Raw genomic sequence first — 18,933 nt, forward strand, 5'->3', positions numbered from 1 at the left:
AACAAAACATCAGTTGCTTTTTTTTCCCTTATGAAGGTCATGGAAATAAATGAGCTGCGCATTCCATATATGTGAATGCATACAAATTACCTGCTCGTGTTGGATCAAACAGTCCCTTTCTGTTTAAAAGTGTAAGCAATAGACTTGAATCAAAATGCAATACAACATTTCTGATAATATTGAACTTTCATGACCCTAGGAAACTACTCAAAATGAGCAAAAACTATCTGTGGGATGGTTATATAAATAAAGCTATTTGAGAATAGGAAAGAAAACGTAAACATTTTATTTGGCAATCTTCAGATCAGTGAACAATGGAAAATTACAGTTGATTGGTGCTTTCCAACTCATTTAGGAGGGATGGAGCTTTGCTAGCTATTTACACCGTTTGTTGCAAATAATAGTTAATGCTTTAATTTGTTCTTCTTTTAAAACTGCAATTTCAAACAGCACTAGACTTGACATTTATGGTTGAAGATATTAGTTGTAGCACTTTATTTTAACAATCTCAGCTGTTAAAGGCATTTTGCAGACTGGAAGTAAAGAGAATCATTGTCATGCATTCTAGTTCGTTAGGTCTCTGTTGTTATTAATGGAAGAAGTCTCACAACAGACTTCCATACTGTGTGTGTGTGTGTGTGTGTGTGTGTGTGTGTGTGTAAATATGTATCATGCACTTAAGTCAATTATGATGTGCTTATAGATCACTGTAGTTCCTTTAAAGCTTGATGCAAAGAGAAAATCTTGTTTGTCAACAAAAACATGAGTGAAGGATCTTGGCGCTTGAATATTTAATTCTTGAAACTTAACAAACTTGGCTTTTCCTGCATCCCAGAAATAGACTTGAGTGAAAGAATAATCGCTTCCAAGAATAGCATACTGATAATTCTTTATCTGAAGTGGCTGGAATACCATGGACCCCCTGGATGGCATTCTTTGTAAATCCAGAAATTTGGAGCCTGTCCATTTCATTACTTTGGAATCCCCAATGAATCTTGTTAGGCAAACATAAGTATCTTCTTTCACCTTGAAGTGTTTGACAGCGTAAACATCTTCCATATCTGGAATATCAACAGGGTCAGCAAAATTGTTTGTGCCCCTGTTCCACTGATACAGGATTGGGTGTTGAGAACTGCTTGAGATGATCAGGTGAGGCTTGGCGGCTATTTCAAGATATTCCACATCAGTGTCTCTGTACCATTCGTGCAAAGACTGGTCGGAATAAAATCCATTTCCATTCCATTTGTAGATAGTGGTGATGCCAGCTTTTGAGCTATCCGCTATTGCAAAGTATGCATCCTTAACAATGGTGAATGTTTCGATGTCGTTAGGCTTTCTGATCTTAAGGATCTCAATGTCCTGAATTTTGATAAATTTATTTGCGTGAATGTCTCTTTTGTATATATGGGAGCCACCAAAGAGCTGGGCAACAATGATGTACAAGCGAGTCTCAACAATAATCGGCTTACAGACAACCACCGAAGTCCCTGCACAAAGATCGACAAAGCGTATCATCAACTGGCATTACGATAAGGCAACACAACGTTCAGAGAAATGAGCTGTTAATACCTGTGATGTTATCAAAATTCCTGAATGTCCCTTCCACATGGTCCCACTGCAGAAAGATACATTTTCCGATAAAAGGCTGAGCGATAACCACATATTCATCATTCATGAATGAGAAAGTGTCCACTGACAGGGACTGATAGGGCAGCTTTCGAAATACGACAAATTCTGAAAAAGTACATACTAAAAGTTGGTATTTACTCCTTTGAATGTTATTGTAAAAAGTAGATTGCTTGTACAAGGCATTTTGTAAAATCTATTTCTCCTGTTTATTAGACTTTAGTCAACAAGAAAAAAAGATGAAAATGTTTATTAAGAGAGAATAGCACTCATGCTTGAATCATAACTGATTCTAATTAGCCTAATTCCTACTGTGGTTGTTACGGTTCATCAAGTCACATCTGACTCCTGCTGACTACAAGGATAAATCCCTGTAGTTTCCTTGGCAACATTTTTGGCAGTGGCTTGCCAATACCTTCTCTCTCTCCTAGTGCAGAGAGAGAAAGAGAGTGACTGGCCTAGAGTCACCAAGCTGGGGTCCAGGCTTAAAGTAGGATTAAAACAGGGCTTCCCAACCTTTTTTTGGCCATGCCCCACCTAAAGGTAAAGGTTCCCCTCGCACATACGTGCTAGTTGTTGCCAACTCTAGGGGGTGGTGCTCATCTCCGTTTCAAAGCCGAAGAGCCAGCGCTGTCCAAAGACGTCTCCGTGGTCATATGGCTGGCATGACTCAACGCCAAAGGTGCACGGAACGCTATTACCTTCCCACCAAAGGTGGTCCCTATCTTTTCTATTTGCATTTTTACGTGCTTTCAAAACTGCTAGGTTGGCAGAAGCTGGGACAAGAAACGGGAGCTCACCCCATTACACGGCAGCACTAGGGATTCGAACCACTGAGGTGCCGACCTTTTGATCAACAAGCTCAACGTCCTAGCCCCTGAGCCACCTTGTCCCTTATGCCCCACCTAAGCATCTCTAAAATCCATGATGACACCCCCCACCCCCCCGTGGACATATAATTCTTACTTTACTCAAAAAGGGAACTCTACTGCGGAGGAAGCCTAAAAGGCCATTAACTTGGTTTAAACAAGGCTCAAACTGCCCCATTAAAAACCAAATTGCCCCCCTGTGGGGCATGGGCCCCATGTTGGGAACCACTGGACTAGAACATTTGACCTTCCAGTTCTAATTTAGCAGCTTAACCCCTAGACCAAACTGGCTTTTTTTTCTTGGGATGAAAATTATGAATGTAGCAGTCACACTGATTTTCATAAAATGTAATTAGGGTGTAATACTGCAAATCAGATACTTTCAGTCAATATGGAATGAGAAATCTTGATCTTCTCCAAGCATGCGTTCAAACAGAACAGTTTTGCCCTGTTAGACCGTATATAGTAAAACCATCCCATATAGTTGAGATTTCCTACCCAACTTTGCTTGTTTAACTTCTACACCATAAGGAATTTCACACTGAACTATCATTTGCTTCACTATGGCTTCTGAAAGTAAGTCACAGATAATCACACAAGAGGCTAAGCCAAAACCAATGGAATCTCATTCAGTTTAAATGAACCAGGCCACATAACTATTGTGTAGATGTCTATGGAGATTCTCAGTCATCCAGGTCATGGTTATCCCAAAGATGTTTTTTTCAAAAGGTAATTGGACTTTTGTTTTTCCTTGTTTTCGTTTTGCTTCTCATCCAAGAAGCTTCTTCATTTCAAGCAAAAGGAGCTGCTGATCCAGTTCTACAGAGCAATTATTGAGTCTGTCATCTGCACCTCTATAACTGTCTGGTTTGGTTCTGCAATCCAACAAGACTTCAGAGGATAATTAAAATTGCAAAAAAAAACACGGCTACCAACCTGCCTTCCATTGAGGACTTGCATACTGCATGAGTCAAAAAGGGGGCTGTGAAAATATTTACAGACCGCTCGCATCCTGGACATAAACTGTTTCAACTCCTATCCTCAAAACGATCCTATAGAGCACTGCACATCAGAACAACTAGACACAAGAACAATTTCTTCCTGAACACCATCACTCTGCTAAACAAATAATTCCCTCAATACTATCAAACTATTTACTAAATCTACATTACTGTTAATCCCAACACCCATCTCCTTGTTTCCTGATTGCTTATTTGTACCCTATGACTATTATTAAGTATTGTATCATTAAGTGTTAAATCTGTACCCCATGACTATCATTAAGTGTTGTAAGTGTTGTACCTTGATGAAGGTATCTTTTCCTTTATGTACACTGAGAGCATATGCACCAAGACAGATTCCTTGTGTGTCCAATCACACTTGTCCAATAAAAAATTCTATCCTATCCTATCCTATCCTATCCTATCCTATCCTATCCTATTCTATAATATTCTATAAAAAATAAAGTCCAATTGCCTTTTGAAAAAGCACCTTTGGGGCAACTATTGTGTAGGTTCGTTCTCTTACAGAGAAGAATGGAGAGAAAAATCACAACACGATAGAGAAGAGATCTCGAAAGTTGCTGTGAATAAAGGCAGGCAATATTCAGGCTAGGTAGATGTATAGATTAACCCAGTAGAAAACAATTTGCTCCACTGAAAGAAATCACCCTTGAATGAAAGAAAGGGAATGAAAGAAACAGAAGACAGAAGACTTACGTGTAATGATGCAATCAAATTCACTAGGAGAGAGGCTGTTGATTTTGCGTTTCTTATATTCTGGTGGATTTTCACAATAAATGTCTTCCACTGTTGCATTTGTTCTGCTTATCCATGCAATTAACCATTTCATTTTGCAATCACATTTGAAAGCATTTCCTCTCAGGTCTCTGGACAGAAACAACGTTTTTGAAATGTTACATTTTAAATATATTATCATTTGTTTAAAAAACAACAACCCGGTTATCAGTTTATAATATTTTGAGATCACTATTGCATGAAAAACAATGTGCTTTAGGGAAGAAAGCAAGCCTATATTTTTTTAAAAAAAAAACCTTCGTGGTTAAAAAAGCAACTGTATATTAAATTTCTTAAGAGAGAGAAGGAAGGAAAGTAAAAATCTTACACTGAATTAAGCATCCTTCTATTATATTTCTCTTTTGTATGTGAATTATGGTGTTACATCCATGTACAAAAGGGTGGAGATTGTAGAATGACAACGCAATGCTGTTTTTGTTATTTTGATGAAAGCATCCAATTCTGCAGATGCTTTTGCCTGGATTATGTATGGAGAATGCTGCCTCTTTTTTTCCTGAAATCTTATTTTAGTTGAGTAATTCCTCCAGGCTTAAATTGGATCTGGAAAGAAAATCCTCTAATACAGCAAAAGAGCTTTAAGCTAGCTTTCCTCTTCGCAAATGTAAAATTACTTCTTTTAACTGATTTTAGAAACAAATTACTAAAGAAGAAGAATACAATAATATTAACAATATGTTACCTTAAAACATATTCAGATTAAAAATAGTAAAGAAAAAGGTCTGGAAAATAATATTCCCACAGAACAACTCTAAAAACTTTGAACACTGGTGCCAAAAAGTCTTTTCCTTGCTTCTTTCTTATTCATAATTTGACCAACAATGCTTATCAACAATCCACTGCCCCATATCAGATGTAGATATTTCTTTTCCATCTTGCCTTAGTATTTGTTAGCCAGTCTCCATACTACAAGGTCCACAATTTTTGATGTCTTGCTAAATTCCAAAGGCCAGAATTATCGCCAAGAATAATGCATTTTTTTAAACACATAATTGTTCCAGAGTCACAGGAGCAGCTCTGTATATTTCAGTTCAAATGTGATAATAACAGGGCTCAAATCATTCATAATTCAAATCATATGAATTAATATTCCATGTCCAAAATATATATCCAACAGAAAAGCACTTGCAACTAATTTTTTATTAAATAATTGCTGTAGTGTCCAATAAGCAAAACTTTCTTTTCTGTTAAAAACTCATTTTAAGTTTACAAGAAACAAATTGAAAACAACTTTTCATGTGACGTTCCAGCTCATTATTCTAGATGTCATATAAATAATATCAATTGTATTAATGTGCTTTTTAAAAGCAAAAATACCTTCAAATGTTGTGGTTCCTCTTTCATGCTAAAATAAGAGCCAAGTTCAGGAAATTAAATCCAACTGATTTAGATAGATGATACTTGGGTACACATCCTTCTCATTAATAAACCTAGCTCATTTTATTCTCCTCAGTTGTTATCTGGATCTTGATAGACGTATTTTGCTTTGTGCAACCATAAATATGTTTCCAGATGCTACAGAAAATGCCTTTTCTCCATGTAGTTTTATTTTATTGCACACATTTCAGCACATTTTCTGATGGAACACTGGATTACTTTATTGTGAGGGGGTGTCTGTCTCATTTTGAACATTTCTTGTAATCATTAAGTTATTTGGGGTGGATGGACATAACTTTATCCTTTGATGTTTTTCTCATGTAGTTACATTTGCATGAAATGGAAGTACTGTATAGGACTAGCACTTGCCTCCCTTGGAAAATATATACATAAAAGGGAAGTATTGTTATGCATAAAGAGAGCCAGTTTGGTCTAGTAATTAAGGCACCAGGCTAGAATCCAGGAGGCCGCAAGTTCTAGTCCTGCCTTAGCCACGAAACCAGCTTGGTAACTTTGGGCCAGTTACTCTCTCTCAGCCCTAAGAAGAAGGAAATGACAAATCACTTCCAAAAAACCTTGCCATGAAAACTGCAGGGATTAGTCCAGGGAGTTACCAGGAGTCAGTATTAACTCAAAGGCCCTCAATACACAACCATAAAGGTTAGATGGACAAATTGCTGTCTTACATCCAGATGCAGCTCTTGGCCTAAGTTCCTTGGGAAAGAGAGAAGCAGGTGCCAGAAAGAGAAAATGAGGTGTCAGGGGGCCTTTCATCGCACAAATAGGCCTTCACTCCATATCTTGCCTACCTGTGAATGAAGCACACTTAATTGGCCCTTAGCTGTTTAGTATATTTAGAATATTTTCCCTCTAATTCTAACAGTATCCAAGGGAAAATAGAACCAGTTTGGTATAATAGTGACTGCCTGGATTAATCATTGCAGTTTTCTCAGTAGGAAGTGATTCACCCTTGCTTCCTCCTTAGGGTTGAGAGAGACTGACTGGCCCAAGGTAACCTAGCTGGCTTCATGTCTCATGTGGGACTACAACTCAAATATTCCTTGGTCTTGGCCTTATTCTAAGAGGGGAAATATACTTAATATTCATTAATAGTCCAGAGCCAGTTAAGTCTGCTTCATTCTCAGGTAGGCAAGATGTGAGAGGAAGGCATGCTTGTGCCATGAAAAATTGCAAGAAAAAGATATGTGACTTCTTGTAAGAATTTTCCAATTTTCAAATGCAAATTCTTCCAACAGTTTGCCATATGTTCTATGTCTCTCAGTGTCCAGGAAGCAAACGGGCGGGGGTGGGGAGAGGACTCCCTGGTAGGGCCTGGCTTCCTGATTTCACTGCCACAGCTTTTATCGGTGCAGAGCAAATTGTTTAGAGCAGCTGGCTTTCTTGACAGTGGGAATGGCTGCAGCTAAATGAGCTCAAGGAGAACAGCTCATGTTCTCAGTAGAGATGGCTGAGAAATTAATTCCATTCCCATTTCTATGAAAGCTTACACAGATTGTCATTTCCAAGCATACGAAGTAGTTTTTTCTCTTTCTTTCTTTCTCTCTCCCTTCCTCCTTCTCTCTTTTGCAGGGCAATTCGATAAACTATTTAAAAATGCACTCAGATATAATTTTAAGAAAATCTGCCTGTGAGGTAAGGCTGCCACAAAAACATATTATTGTACGGGACAATCTTATTTTAGATGTTCTGAGGCACCTTTCCACAATCTGGGCACATTTGGAAGCTGCCAGCTTGCAGAAAACTGCCTTGAGGAATGCTCCTAAATGGGGAAAAAAATGCTATTAGATGAATGAGATAATTGGTGATAAGTGGATATAAAATGGATTACTTCAGGCTCATTGTATGAGCAGTTGTTCCACAATAAGTATCTGTGAGCTTTTTTTTTCCTTTTTATTCATAAAGGGAATATCAAAAAGGTTTTCTTACACATTTGTTAGTGAATCCAATCCTTTGAATATGTCTTTAGGGAGCGTTTGGAGGTTATTGTTTGCAAGACTCCTGTAAAAAAATATAATTAGGGTTAGATTAATCTTGCATTCTTTCTTTCTCATTTGATGAATCACTAGGATGGCAAATAATAGCACATGCATTGCTATGATTTGATTCACTATTGTAATTAGTTATAATTGCAATACAGTAATGCTAATATTATTGATAGGGAATACATTTACTTATTATAACTCAAAATTCCTGTTTAAATATTACATCCACACACTCCGTATTGTTCTAAGGTCTCTGCTGATCATAATCCTTGTATTTTTACCAATAAAGGAGAATATTTGTAGCTCAGGGTTGAAATGAGAGGTCCTTGATGCTCTCTGAGCTTGCTTGTTTTCTTGTAGATGTTTCATTACCCAAACTAGGTAACATCACCAGTGCTCTGAGATTGTTACCTAGTTTGGGTAATGAAACATCTGCAGGAAACAAGCAAGCTCAGAGAGCATCAAGGATCCCTTGTGTTTTTGTTGTTATTGTTAACAATGAAAACAATTTCAGGGTATTTTATGCATTCTCTTCCTTAAATTCTATCTTAATAGCAGTTCTACCTGCAGAACAGTAGAACCTTGACAACTTTAACATGTGTTGACTTCAAATCCCAGAATTCCTCAGCCGGCATGTTGAGAAATACTGCTCAAGAATATCAGTTGTATAGCTTTGTAGCCATGGCTTGTCTCATAGGCATCTATGATTACCCTCAAATTGTTTTCCACCCATGGATGCCCTTCCACTAGCATGGAAGGTTTCCATCCCATCAAAACCTTCCAGGATAGTCCAAGAAAACAGTAACAGTAATACATTTGCTGTCATCATGCTGTTTATTATTCATAGTCTTAAATGGGAAGAAAAGATGACTAAACAATATATTATGCAAAAAAAAATGCCTGTATAACATTGACTCAGTTCCAACATATCACTGAAGGTCTGTCCACAAGCCAATTCCAAGGACTTGATTTTTTTTTTACCCCTTTATTAGCAAAATATAATAATACTAGTAATAGTTCCACTTTTTAAGAGTTTGTGGTCTCATCTTGACTTTTTTGAACCAGGAAAATAATGGTAAAAAGTCTCTGGAGATTATCTCAACTGCTGGTGAATAGTTGGATGTTTCAAAACTCCCAACACCACCTGCCCAAGTGCAAAACTAGATTTAAGATTCCTTGGATTGGTGGGTAATATATTTATCACTAATTCCTGAGCATTCTGTGGACTATGGACCACTTTGGCCTTCAAGCCCATTATATTCTTGAAATCTGAACAATGGAAAATGCCGAATAATAATATCAGGATTGCAGGTATCCAGGACAAGTTCTATGCATCATAACGCAACTGTGCAAATGATGTTATTGCATTCATCATATTACGGACAAAAGTTACATCGTTTTGATGAAGTGGTGATGTGTGCAACAATAGTTGCTCCCTTGCTCTTACAAGGTGCCCACAATTGTGGGGTTTTTTTTGTCATCAGTTAGGAAACAAACTGGTAATAGAGGTTGCCACTGTCGGAACATAATTTGGCTACTTTTCAAAATAATTTTAATTTTAAAAGGGATGAGCATTCCAATCTGGCTCCCTTTTGATGATTGCATCTCCAACATGTCCCTCCCCCCACCCCACAAAAAAGCTTGAGTTAAAAAAATGTGCAGGGCCTGGCTACAAAATGCTTTTCAGCTCCACAGAGGTGTTTGATCCATTGATGAATGACCAGACATCTAATAAACTAAAAAGATTTACTGTACTTTGATTAACATTCAAACTAAAAATGTCAATTATATCCCCTTCACCTTCGGAGTCTACATATTAAGAAGCCCACCTGTGCTCTTGGTCACCCTCTTTGTGCTTTATATAATTGTAAAAAGGCCCTCCTCTTCTCCTGTCAATTATCTGATCAAAGGAACCTGCTGAGCCAATATTAGGCAGCACTTTGAAGCAGAGTCACTAGAGCAAAGAAAGAAGCCACAGGGAGTCACTTCTCTCTCTGTGTCACTGCTCAGAACTTAAAGAGCTTCCCATTGCTAATGGTGGAGAGAGGACCAGCAAGCTCCAGGTCAGCTAGAAGAATGACAGTGATGAAGTTTCTCCCCTTACTGTGCCTTTGTGTGTATTACAATAAATACACACATTACACATAAATGTATAGCCTCCAAGTCAGCAACAATGGTAACTTTAGGACGCCGCAAATGCTCCTATACAACTCCCATTGGATGCAATGGGGGTCTACTTCTAAACAAAGGCAAGTAGGATGGCCTTGACTGTGAGCTATTAGTGCACACAGGACAAAGAGTAAATCTTTGTTAGATCTTGAGTTATTAAAGCAGCCTGGGAGGTGAACACAGGATGGGTTTCATGTGGTGGTTTTGACCTCTAGGAGAGAGGGGGTAGTCGCACCAGCCTTGAAGGAGGAAGTGGTATACCACTCTCCAAGAGGTCATGGCTGGATCTTTACCTGCTGGAGAATTATCAGCCAATTTTCAATTTTCCCTTTCTGGCAAAGGTTGTGGAAAAGGTGGGTTGGATGACAGCTAAGAGGATCTTAGAAGAAACACATTATCTGGACCCATTTCGGGCAGAGTATAGTACAGAGGCAGCATTGATCGCACTTGATGGAACTGGAATGGTGTATCCATCCTAGAGCTCCAAGATCTCTTAGCAGCTTTCAATACCATCAGCACAGTATCCTTGTGCTGCAGAGGTTAGAAGCGGGAGGCTCTATGCTCAAGTGGTTCATCTCCTTCCTCAGCGGCCAGTGGAGTGGAGAAGATCAACTCCATGGCCTCTCTTGACTAGAGTACCTCACAACTAACTGTCCCCATCCCTGTTCAATATCTACATGAAACCACTAGGCAAGGACATCCACCAATTCATGGTGCAGTAACACCAGTATGGTGACAATACCCTACTTTACATCTCAACCCAAGGGGCTATCAATGTATTGACTCAGTGTCTGAAGGCTGTTAAGGTCTAGATGGGACAGAACAGACTTCAGTTCAATCCTACTAAGACTGACTGGCTGTGGCTTCTGCTGATGTCAGCATCTTTGGTTTTGGATGCAAACCTGGCTGCACTTCCCCAGTCAAGATTGGTTATGTAACTTGGGGGTCCTTCTGGACTCACAGCTACTGCTCAAAGGGCAGATGTCAGCTGTGGCCAGGTGAGGCTTTGCACGGGTTCCTCTTGTGCACCACTTCACCCCTTCCTTAAGTCATTCATGCCCTGGTTGGATTATTACAAAACGCTCTACATGGAAACCACCCGGAAGCTCCAGCTGGTTCAGAATGCAGCAGTGCAAGCATTAACAGATGCCTGTTGGTATGCCTATGTGTCACCATTGCTACGCAAGGTTCATTGACCGCCAGCTGGCTTCCAGGTGCAATTATTACCTATGAAGTCCTCTATGGAATAGGGCCCAGGTATCTGAGAGCCTGCTTATCTACAACTATTTCTGCTCACCCAGTATGTTCCAACAGAGAAGGTGCTCTCCAGGACTTCTCCAGTAAACACTGCCACCTTGTGCAACCTAGGAAGTGCACCCTCTCTGTGGCAGCATCCCCCAGAAATAAGGAAAACATCCTCACTCCTGGGCTTCTGGAAAGATTTGAAAACCTGGATCAGCCCCAAGTCTGGGGTTGAAGTTTAGTATTTGTTCAAAGGTACCTGTTTTGTTTTCTTTTTTGCTTTTGCTATCTATTTAGTTTGGGGGCCTCTGAAATTTAATGCTTTTAGATACTTTTATATTTTCCCTGGTTTTGTACATTGGAGTTGGATGGCCAATAAATTTAAACAAACAAACATACTTACAAGTGAATTAAGGACTTCAGCCCGCGAAAAGAAGTGTTGGAAAGTGATTTGATGTTGTTGTTTTCTATAAACCTGTAATGGGGTTACAAACACAACTGGTCAAAGCTGTCTTAATCTCAGGCATTCAACTCACTCCAAAAAAAAAAAAAACTTGGACCATAAATATTTCAACTCACAAATATTCTAGATGAGGAAGGCCCATGAAAGCATCGCTACTAATGGTCTCAAATGTGTTTGCAGTAAATAATCTGTAGAAAGAAATATTAGACAAATAATAATGTGACACGGTCTTAGACATACATTATTTTTCACAGTGCTCGATTATTTTTAGAGATGAAGATTGTATTTTCTACTCTGCTATGTCCTAACAAAATGAAATACACATACACGTATAGAGTCTAGATTATCTTTCTCCAACCTTACATCCTCCAAGATGTGTTAGAACTACATTGATCTAGTTCTTCAAGACATAAATATATGTTTTAATATATATGAGACAGTGTAATGGTTTTGATTAAATATGCCATAATTTAAAGAAGTGGCATTTCTGAGTAGTTTGCTATACTTCCACAATATCTCCTTCAAAGTTCTAGAGTTTGCCTCTACAAGAAATAAATGCACTGCAGTCAGAAATATCATTTCAAAATTATATTTTCCTCTAATGCTTGACGATGAATGCAAATTGCTGCAATTTACATAATAGCTCCCCATTTGAGAGTGCCAACACTATTCTCAGCTGCATATGGAACTTTTGCAAGGATAAGCATTGCTATTCATTCCAACAAAAGGAACATATTTAGACCCACATCAAACACACAAAATGATGTGGTTTTTTCCCCTCCTTAAATGAACCACAAATCCATGTGGTTTTGATGAACATCAACTCTATATCTATGTGTACGTGTGGAATAAAGATAAAAGATTTCCCTGTCCAGTTGTGTCCAACTCTAGGGCATGGTGCTCATCTCTATTTCTTGGCCAAGGAAGCCAATGTTGTCTCTGTGAGGTGGGTTGGGTTGAGATCTGCCCTGAGTCACCCAGTTGGCTTTTATGTCTAAAGGGGCACTAGAATTCAGGTCTTCTGATTTCTATATATTCCTGATTTCTATGTATTCTATGTATTCTATGTATGATTCCTGATTTCTATGTATTCCTATACAAAGAATAGGATATCGATTTTAGAATTGCTATTTTGGGCTGCAAAAATCCAGACCACCACCAGAAGGCAGCAAGGAGGTCATACTATGCTCCTCTAGATATTTGCAATTCTTAACAGAATCTGCTCCCTGCTTTTCTTTATCTGATTCTTTAAAGTTAAAACTTTGTTTCTCACTTAGGCTCAAGAATGTTCCTCTCCCCACCAAACATGGAATTTAAATGAGAAAAAAATAATTCTGAGGCACTAGCAGATTGTTTTTTAATCTTTTAATACTCAGAAAGGAGATGGAAAGGAAATACTTACATGTACTGTATTTTATTTATTTCATTAGTTTATAGGCTGCTCCAGTTGTGAAAAACTGAGAAAGGTACAACCTACTTCTGTAACTATCTAAGATGGAAAAGTACAATCCTCCCCAATTCATACGCTATCATGATATCGTACATTCTTCTATACTTCTTAGAATTATAGAAAAATTCCCAAAAATATGATGGGGCCAAATTAGAGATGTAGTTAATCACATTTAAGCAATAACATATAGCCCTACATAGCACAAAACTTCATTCCTTAAGGAAACCTCAACTGGATGAGAGGGTTATAGCCATTTCTATTTTTAGCAAATGCTCCTATCAACTTGATATTTGTACCTGAAAAGGCTTTTACAACACGCATGCTACTTAACCCGTTGGACCAATGTAAGTTACATGATTGATGGAGTAATATTTTAATGTTTTCTGTACCCGTTACAGCTATTATCTTCTTTATAATTAAATGTGATATATTAAATTTAAGCATTATTTTTCCGATATTTCTTTTGTACTTAAGTTTAAGCAAATTATACTAAATAAAATATAATTTAAAGAGTTAATAAATAAATTAAAGTAAGCAAGGTAAACTTAAGAAAGTCTTTATAACTTAAGATTGTGATCAGTAGTTTTTAAAAATAGGCTGAAATGCATATTTTGTTAAGTCTGACTGAATTTCTATAAAGGATATCCTAAAAAATACAGTTTCAATGTTTTTAGTTTCTTTTTTAAAAAAATTAAATATATGCTTCCAAATGATAAATATTAAGACTTTTTGTTATAGTTTTATTTACCCTAAAGGTCGGGATGTATAATGGGACTAGATTTAAAACACAGCAATAGAAATAAAAATACTGAAGAAGCGTTTTGTTATTTTAAAATTTTCTTGAAGCATTAATCTCTACTATTGGAGCAGTATTTTACTAATGTCTTGCATTTTTTTTCTTCATCACTGAAAGGAAAGAAAATTTGGTTCTGGCCATCATCCAGATGTCCAAGAGCTCCTGGTAGTAGAATTTTACTTCACTCCCTCCCTGCTTGATGATTTTTATCTTAGTCACTTAACTTTTGTCGAATAAAAGTTTCATCAGATCTATCAATTCTCAATGAGAATTAAGATAGATAGATCAATTGCAGCCATGGATGGATATTGTTGGGTCATCCATTCTGCAATTCCCTCCTGCAGTAATGCTCTCAGGATTAAGATGACTCTTCAGGAGATAGACAACACGAGATATCACAAGATATCTTCCTTCCTTCCTTCTTCCTCCCTCCCTCCCTCCCATCCTCCCTCTCCCCCTCTAAAGAAGTTCTGTATACATCTGTTTTACTCATTGCCCAGAGGGCCTTTAGATCCCCAAGTGCTCCTTAAAAACCCACTGAAGAAGCCATCTCCCTGTTTGAAATGTAAGAGGAGTCAGAAAAGGAAACATGCTGCTCCCTGATAATAAAAAGGTTATAAAAACAGAGTAATCACAAGAATATTATGGAGAATATGATTAAGGGTCTGCTGTTGAAAATTTTAATTTTCAAGATATACACGGCTTCTGATTTTAGAGGTCTTTCCCCCAATTTTGAAGCCTTCAATGTGTATTCAGTGGACAGCTATTACAAATCTTCTGTCCTTTTCTGTGTCTGTTTTTTAATTGTGACTTACTGTGGACCAGATTGTGCCTCTTGATGTGTTCAAGGCTAATTTCAGCCTTTCCATTGGGAGAGGGGGATTCCTGAAAACCCACTCACCTTTTTCATACTAGTGGTTTCAAAAATAGTTTAGACTCAATCAGGAAGCAGGAACTAACTACAGGTAGTCTTTGACTTAACAATAGTTTATTTAGTGCCTCTTCAAAGGTACAATGGCACTGAAAAAAAGGGACTTATGACCATTTTTCACACTTATGACCGTTGCAGCATCCCCATTGTCACATGATCAAAATTCAGATGCTTGGCAACCGACTCATATATATGACAGTTGCAGTGTTCCTGGGGTTATGTGATCAGCTTTTGTGACCTTCTGACAAGTAAAGTCAATGGGGAATCCAGATTCACTTAGTCATGTTAGTAACTTAACAAATGCAATGATTCACTTAACAACGGTGGCAAGAAAAGTCGTAAAATGGGGCAAAACTCACTTAACAAATGTTTCACTTAGCAACATAAATTTTGGCCTCAATTGTGGTTGTAACTCAAGGACTACCTGTACAAATGTTAACTTTGCTCACATTTTTTGCGTTCCTGACATCTCCCTTAAGAGTAGCTCCACCTGTTATAATTGTCATCAGTCTTCATCAAGCTAATGCCTTCCTGGGATCTTAGGACTATATGTTTTATAGCAATATTTATTTATTTATTTATTTATTTATTTATTTATTTATTTATTTATTTATTTATTATTTCAATTTCTATACTGGCATAAATAGTTGATTTTAAATTGGGGTTTTAGTAATATTTTAAATTTTTAAATTTTTTAAATTATCGGCCATTTAGTAATAGTTCATTTTAAATTCTTTTAATTGTATATATTCTGTATTTTATTTTGGCTGTACACCGCCCTGAGTCCTTCGGGAGAAGGGCGATATAAAAATTTAATAAAATAAATAAAATAAATAAATAAAAATAAATATACAGCCCTTCTCCCGAAGGACTCAGGGCGGTTTACAGCCAACTAAGAACAACAAATATAAAAATTAAAAACAAATTTAAAAGATTAAGTTAGATAGGCTGAAAATTCTAAAAACTATTAAAAAACCCCATTAAAAAAACTATTAGGCCATATGAAGATGCCAGTTAGGAGTATATGGGAGCTGTAGTCCAACAAAGCTGGAAGATGCTAAGTCAAAGAAAGCTGATCTATACTCTATATTCCTTGGGAATTACATTCTGCCTTTTAGCCTTGCCACCAGAGCTTCAATATTCTGAACATGCTTTCCTGAAACAAATATTCTTGGGAAGTGGGAGCAGTAGTTCACCAATGCAGAAATGATAACATCACAAGGCACATATGAAAATGGCTTCAAAAGCCCACCTCTCCTTCAATAACATCCTTACTTTACAAAGATCACAAAGGAGCTACTATTTTGCATTGAACAGAGAGAATATGAATCAGAAATAATGTGGCAACATCTACAAAACTAAGGTGAGAAAATTGGTATCCTGAGATGCCCTAGAATATCAATAGTTACAGATCATAAATATCAACCTATCTGCGTTTCTCAAGTTCCCAATGAGGCTCTGGACCCAAATTGTACATCTATATATAAAAGGTACGATTTATATCTACTCATATTAAAACGTACCATTTCCATCTACAAAAAGGTCACGACAAAGTCTTCTGAGATGGCACACTGGCATACTCATGACTAAATAGCCACCAAGGGCCTTCCCCTTTACAGAATAACGTATCTTTTTTCATCATCTTTTTTTCTTCCCTGGATGGTAAGGTGAGATTCTTGCCCTATTCCCGATTATGTTCTTTTTATTCTGCAAAAGATCCGGGAGACTGTATAGTTCCCATGGTAACTATATTTACTCGTTTGTTTGGGATTCAAACCCCAGCTGAGTGCACATGCCTCCTGATCAGCTCCAAGCATACAAGGTGAGAAAGAAAAGGAAATCACCTCACTGACAAGAGTATCAGCATCAGAAGTGGATAATGAGCAGCCAAATATAATGCTTAACGCTGAAGCAAAATTATGCCCTAGGCCAACTCATACAGTCCACCATGTGTGAGCCTGCATATTTAAGGCTCTTCATAAAAAAAGAAGTTGTATTTCCTGACAGGTCTCTGAATCAGATGTGTCTTAATTTATGGATCACATTTCCCCACAAAACTTGGGTTTTGTCTTCAGGATCAAAGGATGCTAGCCGAAGAAACATTTCTCAGCTGGGTTTACTGCAACCAACAGCTTTCAATTGTACAGATCACAAATAGGAAAGATCCATTCCTATCATTGGCACGAGAAGCTCGCTGATAAATTTTCCCCACTGAAATCCACGGTTCCTTTCCGAGAGAAGCAAGTTTGTTTAATCAGCCACAACTCTTAACGTTCAACAGCACTAATTCTGGAAGTGTGGAGAAATGATTTATGATGAGCCATTATCCAGCCTCAGAAAAGACAGTACCTGACAGAGCGGTACACGGTATGGGAACATGGTGTCACTGCCCTAACTAGAATTCACATTTACCAAATAAGCATTCTAACAAGAGCAGGGATGATGCTAAAGCAGACCTTAAGCAGCACTAGAAGAACAGATCAACACAGCGAAGAAAAATAATAGTCATTATAATAATCTGCTAGGTATGACACACCTTTCATTACTTCCACTGGAAACACTAGGTGCATTTTGTTATATAATAGTTCTGCACTAGCTCCTCCACATAAAACAAGTACTGGTACTTAAAAGCCCATTAGCGGAGTGTTGTTGTTTTTTTTTTAAAAAAAGACACCCGTTTCGTAACAAGCAATCACCATATAAACCGTTCTCACAGAAGTTGCAGATTGGACGAGAAGATGAAACTCCGTTCTGGGATTTTCGTGAAAGCAGATCTCACAAAGGATCTGGAAGAGGAAAACAGGGATGGGGGGGGGGTGGAGTGAGAAAGAAAGCAAAGCGGAGGTTAAGAGCACCGGAGCCGGTCGGGGAGTCGTTTTGTCAACCTCGCTCTGGGGCTGGTTACCTCTCCCGTTTCCCACCCACCCACCCACCTACCTCCCGTCAACAAGGGTGACAATTTCCAGAGGGGAAGGATCGCCACCGCCGAGAAACAGACGGCGTCGCGTTAAGAGAAACGCGCAGAGGGATCCAACTTCTAACCCCTTCTTTCTCCTTCTCCAGCCCGGCTCCTTTGCAATCCCAGCGGGTCTTCCCGCTGGACGGAGCTGCTTCCCTCCCCGCCGACCCACCGATAAGCAACCCTCCAACCCTCCCAAGTGCTCACAGCCCCCTTACAGGGAGGTAATGTCAGGCGGCACGGTGCGCGGGATCGCCCGGGCGTTCTCACAGAGCGCGTTATCTTTGGTACAAGTGCACGAAGCCGGGCAGGCGGTCTTCCCCGGTCTGCTCCCTTCGGTCAGCAACAGGGCGGAGAAAAGGCACAGGACAACTGCCGAGGGTCTTCCAAGGGGTTGCCGGCCGGCTTGCCCCATCCTTTGGATCCGTTCTGGTTCCGGCCGGTTGGAAGGAGGAGGAAGAGGAGGAGGAGGACGAGAGGAAGAAGCGCAGCCCGAATCATGAACGGACAGGCGGGAACCTCCGCGTTGTTGTTGTTTTTTTTTACCGGGCTGAGGAAGATCTGCGCGGAGACCCCGGACGAGACGGCTTCCCTTTCATCCCTCCTCCCTGGCTCTCGTTCTCCCCGTTGCCAGCCCTCCTCCTTCTCTTCTCCTCTCCTCTTCCTTTCCCCGCGCTGTCGGGCAGGAGAGCTGAAAGGCTCCGAGCCGTTCAGCCGTCGGTTGTTTGAGGATTCGCCAGGCAGCCGTGAGGGGCGAGAGGGACCTGCGGGAAAACGGGGGAGGAGGAGGAGGAGGAGAACGGGGGGACCCAACCAGCTGGAGAGGCGAAAGAGAGGAAAAAAAGGAGAAGGAAAATAAAGAGAGAGACTAGCATCCCCGCGAAAACGCGTACACAGAAACACGCACGCACACACACACACACATACAGGCGCGCGCGGCGGCGGCTGCTACTGCTCTGCTGCTGCTCGGGGTTGCAAAGTGTGACGCACGCCGCGGAGCCGAGGCACGGCTTTCACTTTTCTTAGGGGAGGCCCCCTTCTCGCGGCCAAAAATAGGACCACCTTCTGCTTGGCTGGTGGTGGCGGCTGCGTGGGCGGGCGGTGGGGGTGGGTGGAGTGGGGGCTCCGTGGGAGGAGGAGGACGAGGAGGAGGGAAGCAAGCAAACAGGCTTGTAGGAGGATCTCTCTCCACCCGCGTCAATGTTCCCTTAGGGGGCTTTGCATCTGCCAGGCG

General features: G+C 39.5%; 1 protein-coding gene across 4 annotated transcripts; it reads right to left on the reverse strand.

Annotated features, from left to right (window-relative positions):
- Positions 1 to 261: 261 nt before the first annotated feature.
- LGI1 (leucine rich glioma inactivated 1) lies at positions 262 to 18,721 on the reverse strand. 4 transcript variants are annotated; one of them, XM_058188684.1, is made up of 8 exons: positions 17,918 to 18,721; positions 17,455 to 17,526; positions 11,680 to 11,751; positions 11,504 to 11,575; positions 7,634 to 7,705; positions 4,214 to 4,383; positions 1,570 to 1,734; positions 262 to 1,487 (listed from the first exon to the last, which is right to left on the reverse strand). In XM_058188684.1, the coding sequence occupies exons 1-8, from the start codon at positions 18,112 to 18,114 to the stop codon at positions 670 to 672; spliced, it is 1,638 nt and encodes a 545-aa protein (XP_058044667.1). In that variant the 5' UTR covers positions 18,115 to 18,721; the 3' UTR covers positions 262 to 669. The 4 variants fall into 4 exon arrangements, with proteins under 4 accessions (XP_058044667.1, XP_058044668.1, XP_058044670.1 ...); XM_058188685.1 differs by having other exon boundaries at positions 17,437 to 17,526; positions 17,918 to 17,965; XM_058188687.1 differs by lacking the exons at positions 17,455 to 17,526; positions 17,918 to 18,721 and adding an exon at positions 17,277 to 17,365.
- Positions 18,722 to 18,933: the final 212 nt, after the last annotated feature.

Source organism: Ahaetulla prasina, chromosome 6 (assembly GCF_028640845.1).
Source record: "Ahaetulla prasina isolate Xishuangbanna chromosome 6, ASM2864084v1, whole genome shotgun sequence".
NCBI classification, from domain to species: Eukaryota; Metazoa; Chordata; class Lepidosauria; order Squamata; family Colubridae; genus Ahaetulla; species Ahaetulla prasina.

Bases quoted from the DNA above. Each gene is read 5' to 3' on its own strand.
- LGI1 (XM_058188684.1), bottom strand. From the start codon at position 18,114: ATGGGGCAAGCCGGCCGGCAACCCCTTGGAAGACCCTCGGCAGTTGTC. The intron at 7,706-11,503 runs GTAAGTATGTTT...ATTTTTTTACAG, and splicing joins CTGAAGTCCTTAATTCACTT to GAGTCTTGCAAACAATAACC. The intron at 4,384-7,633 runs GTAAGAAAACCT...GTTTCTGTCCAG, and splicing joins TTGGATTCACTAACAAATGT to AGACCTGAGAGGAAATGCTT.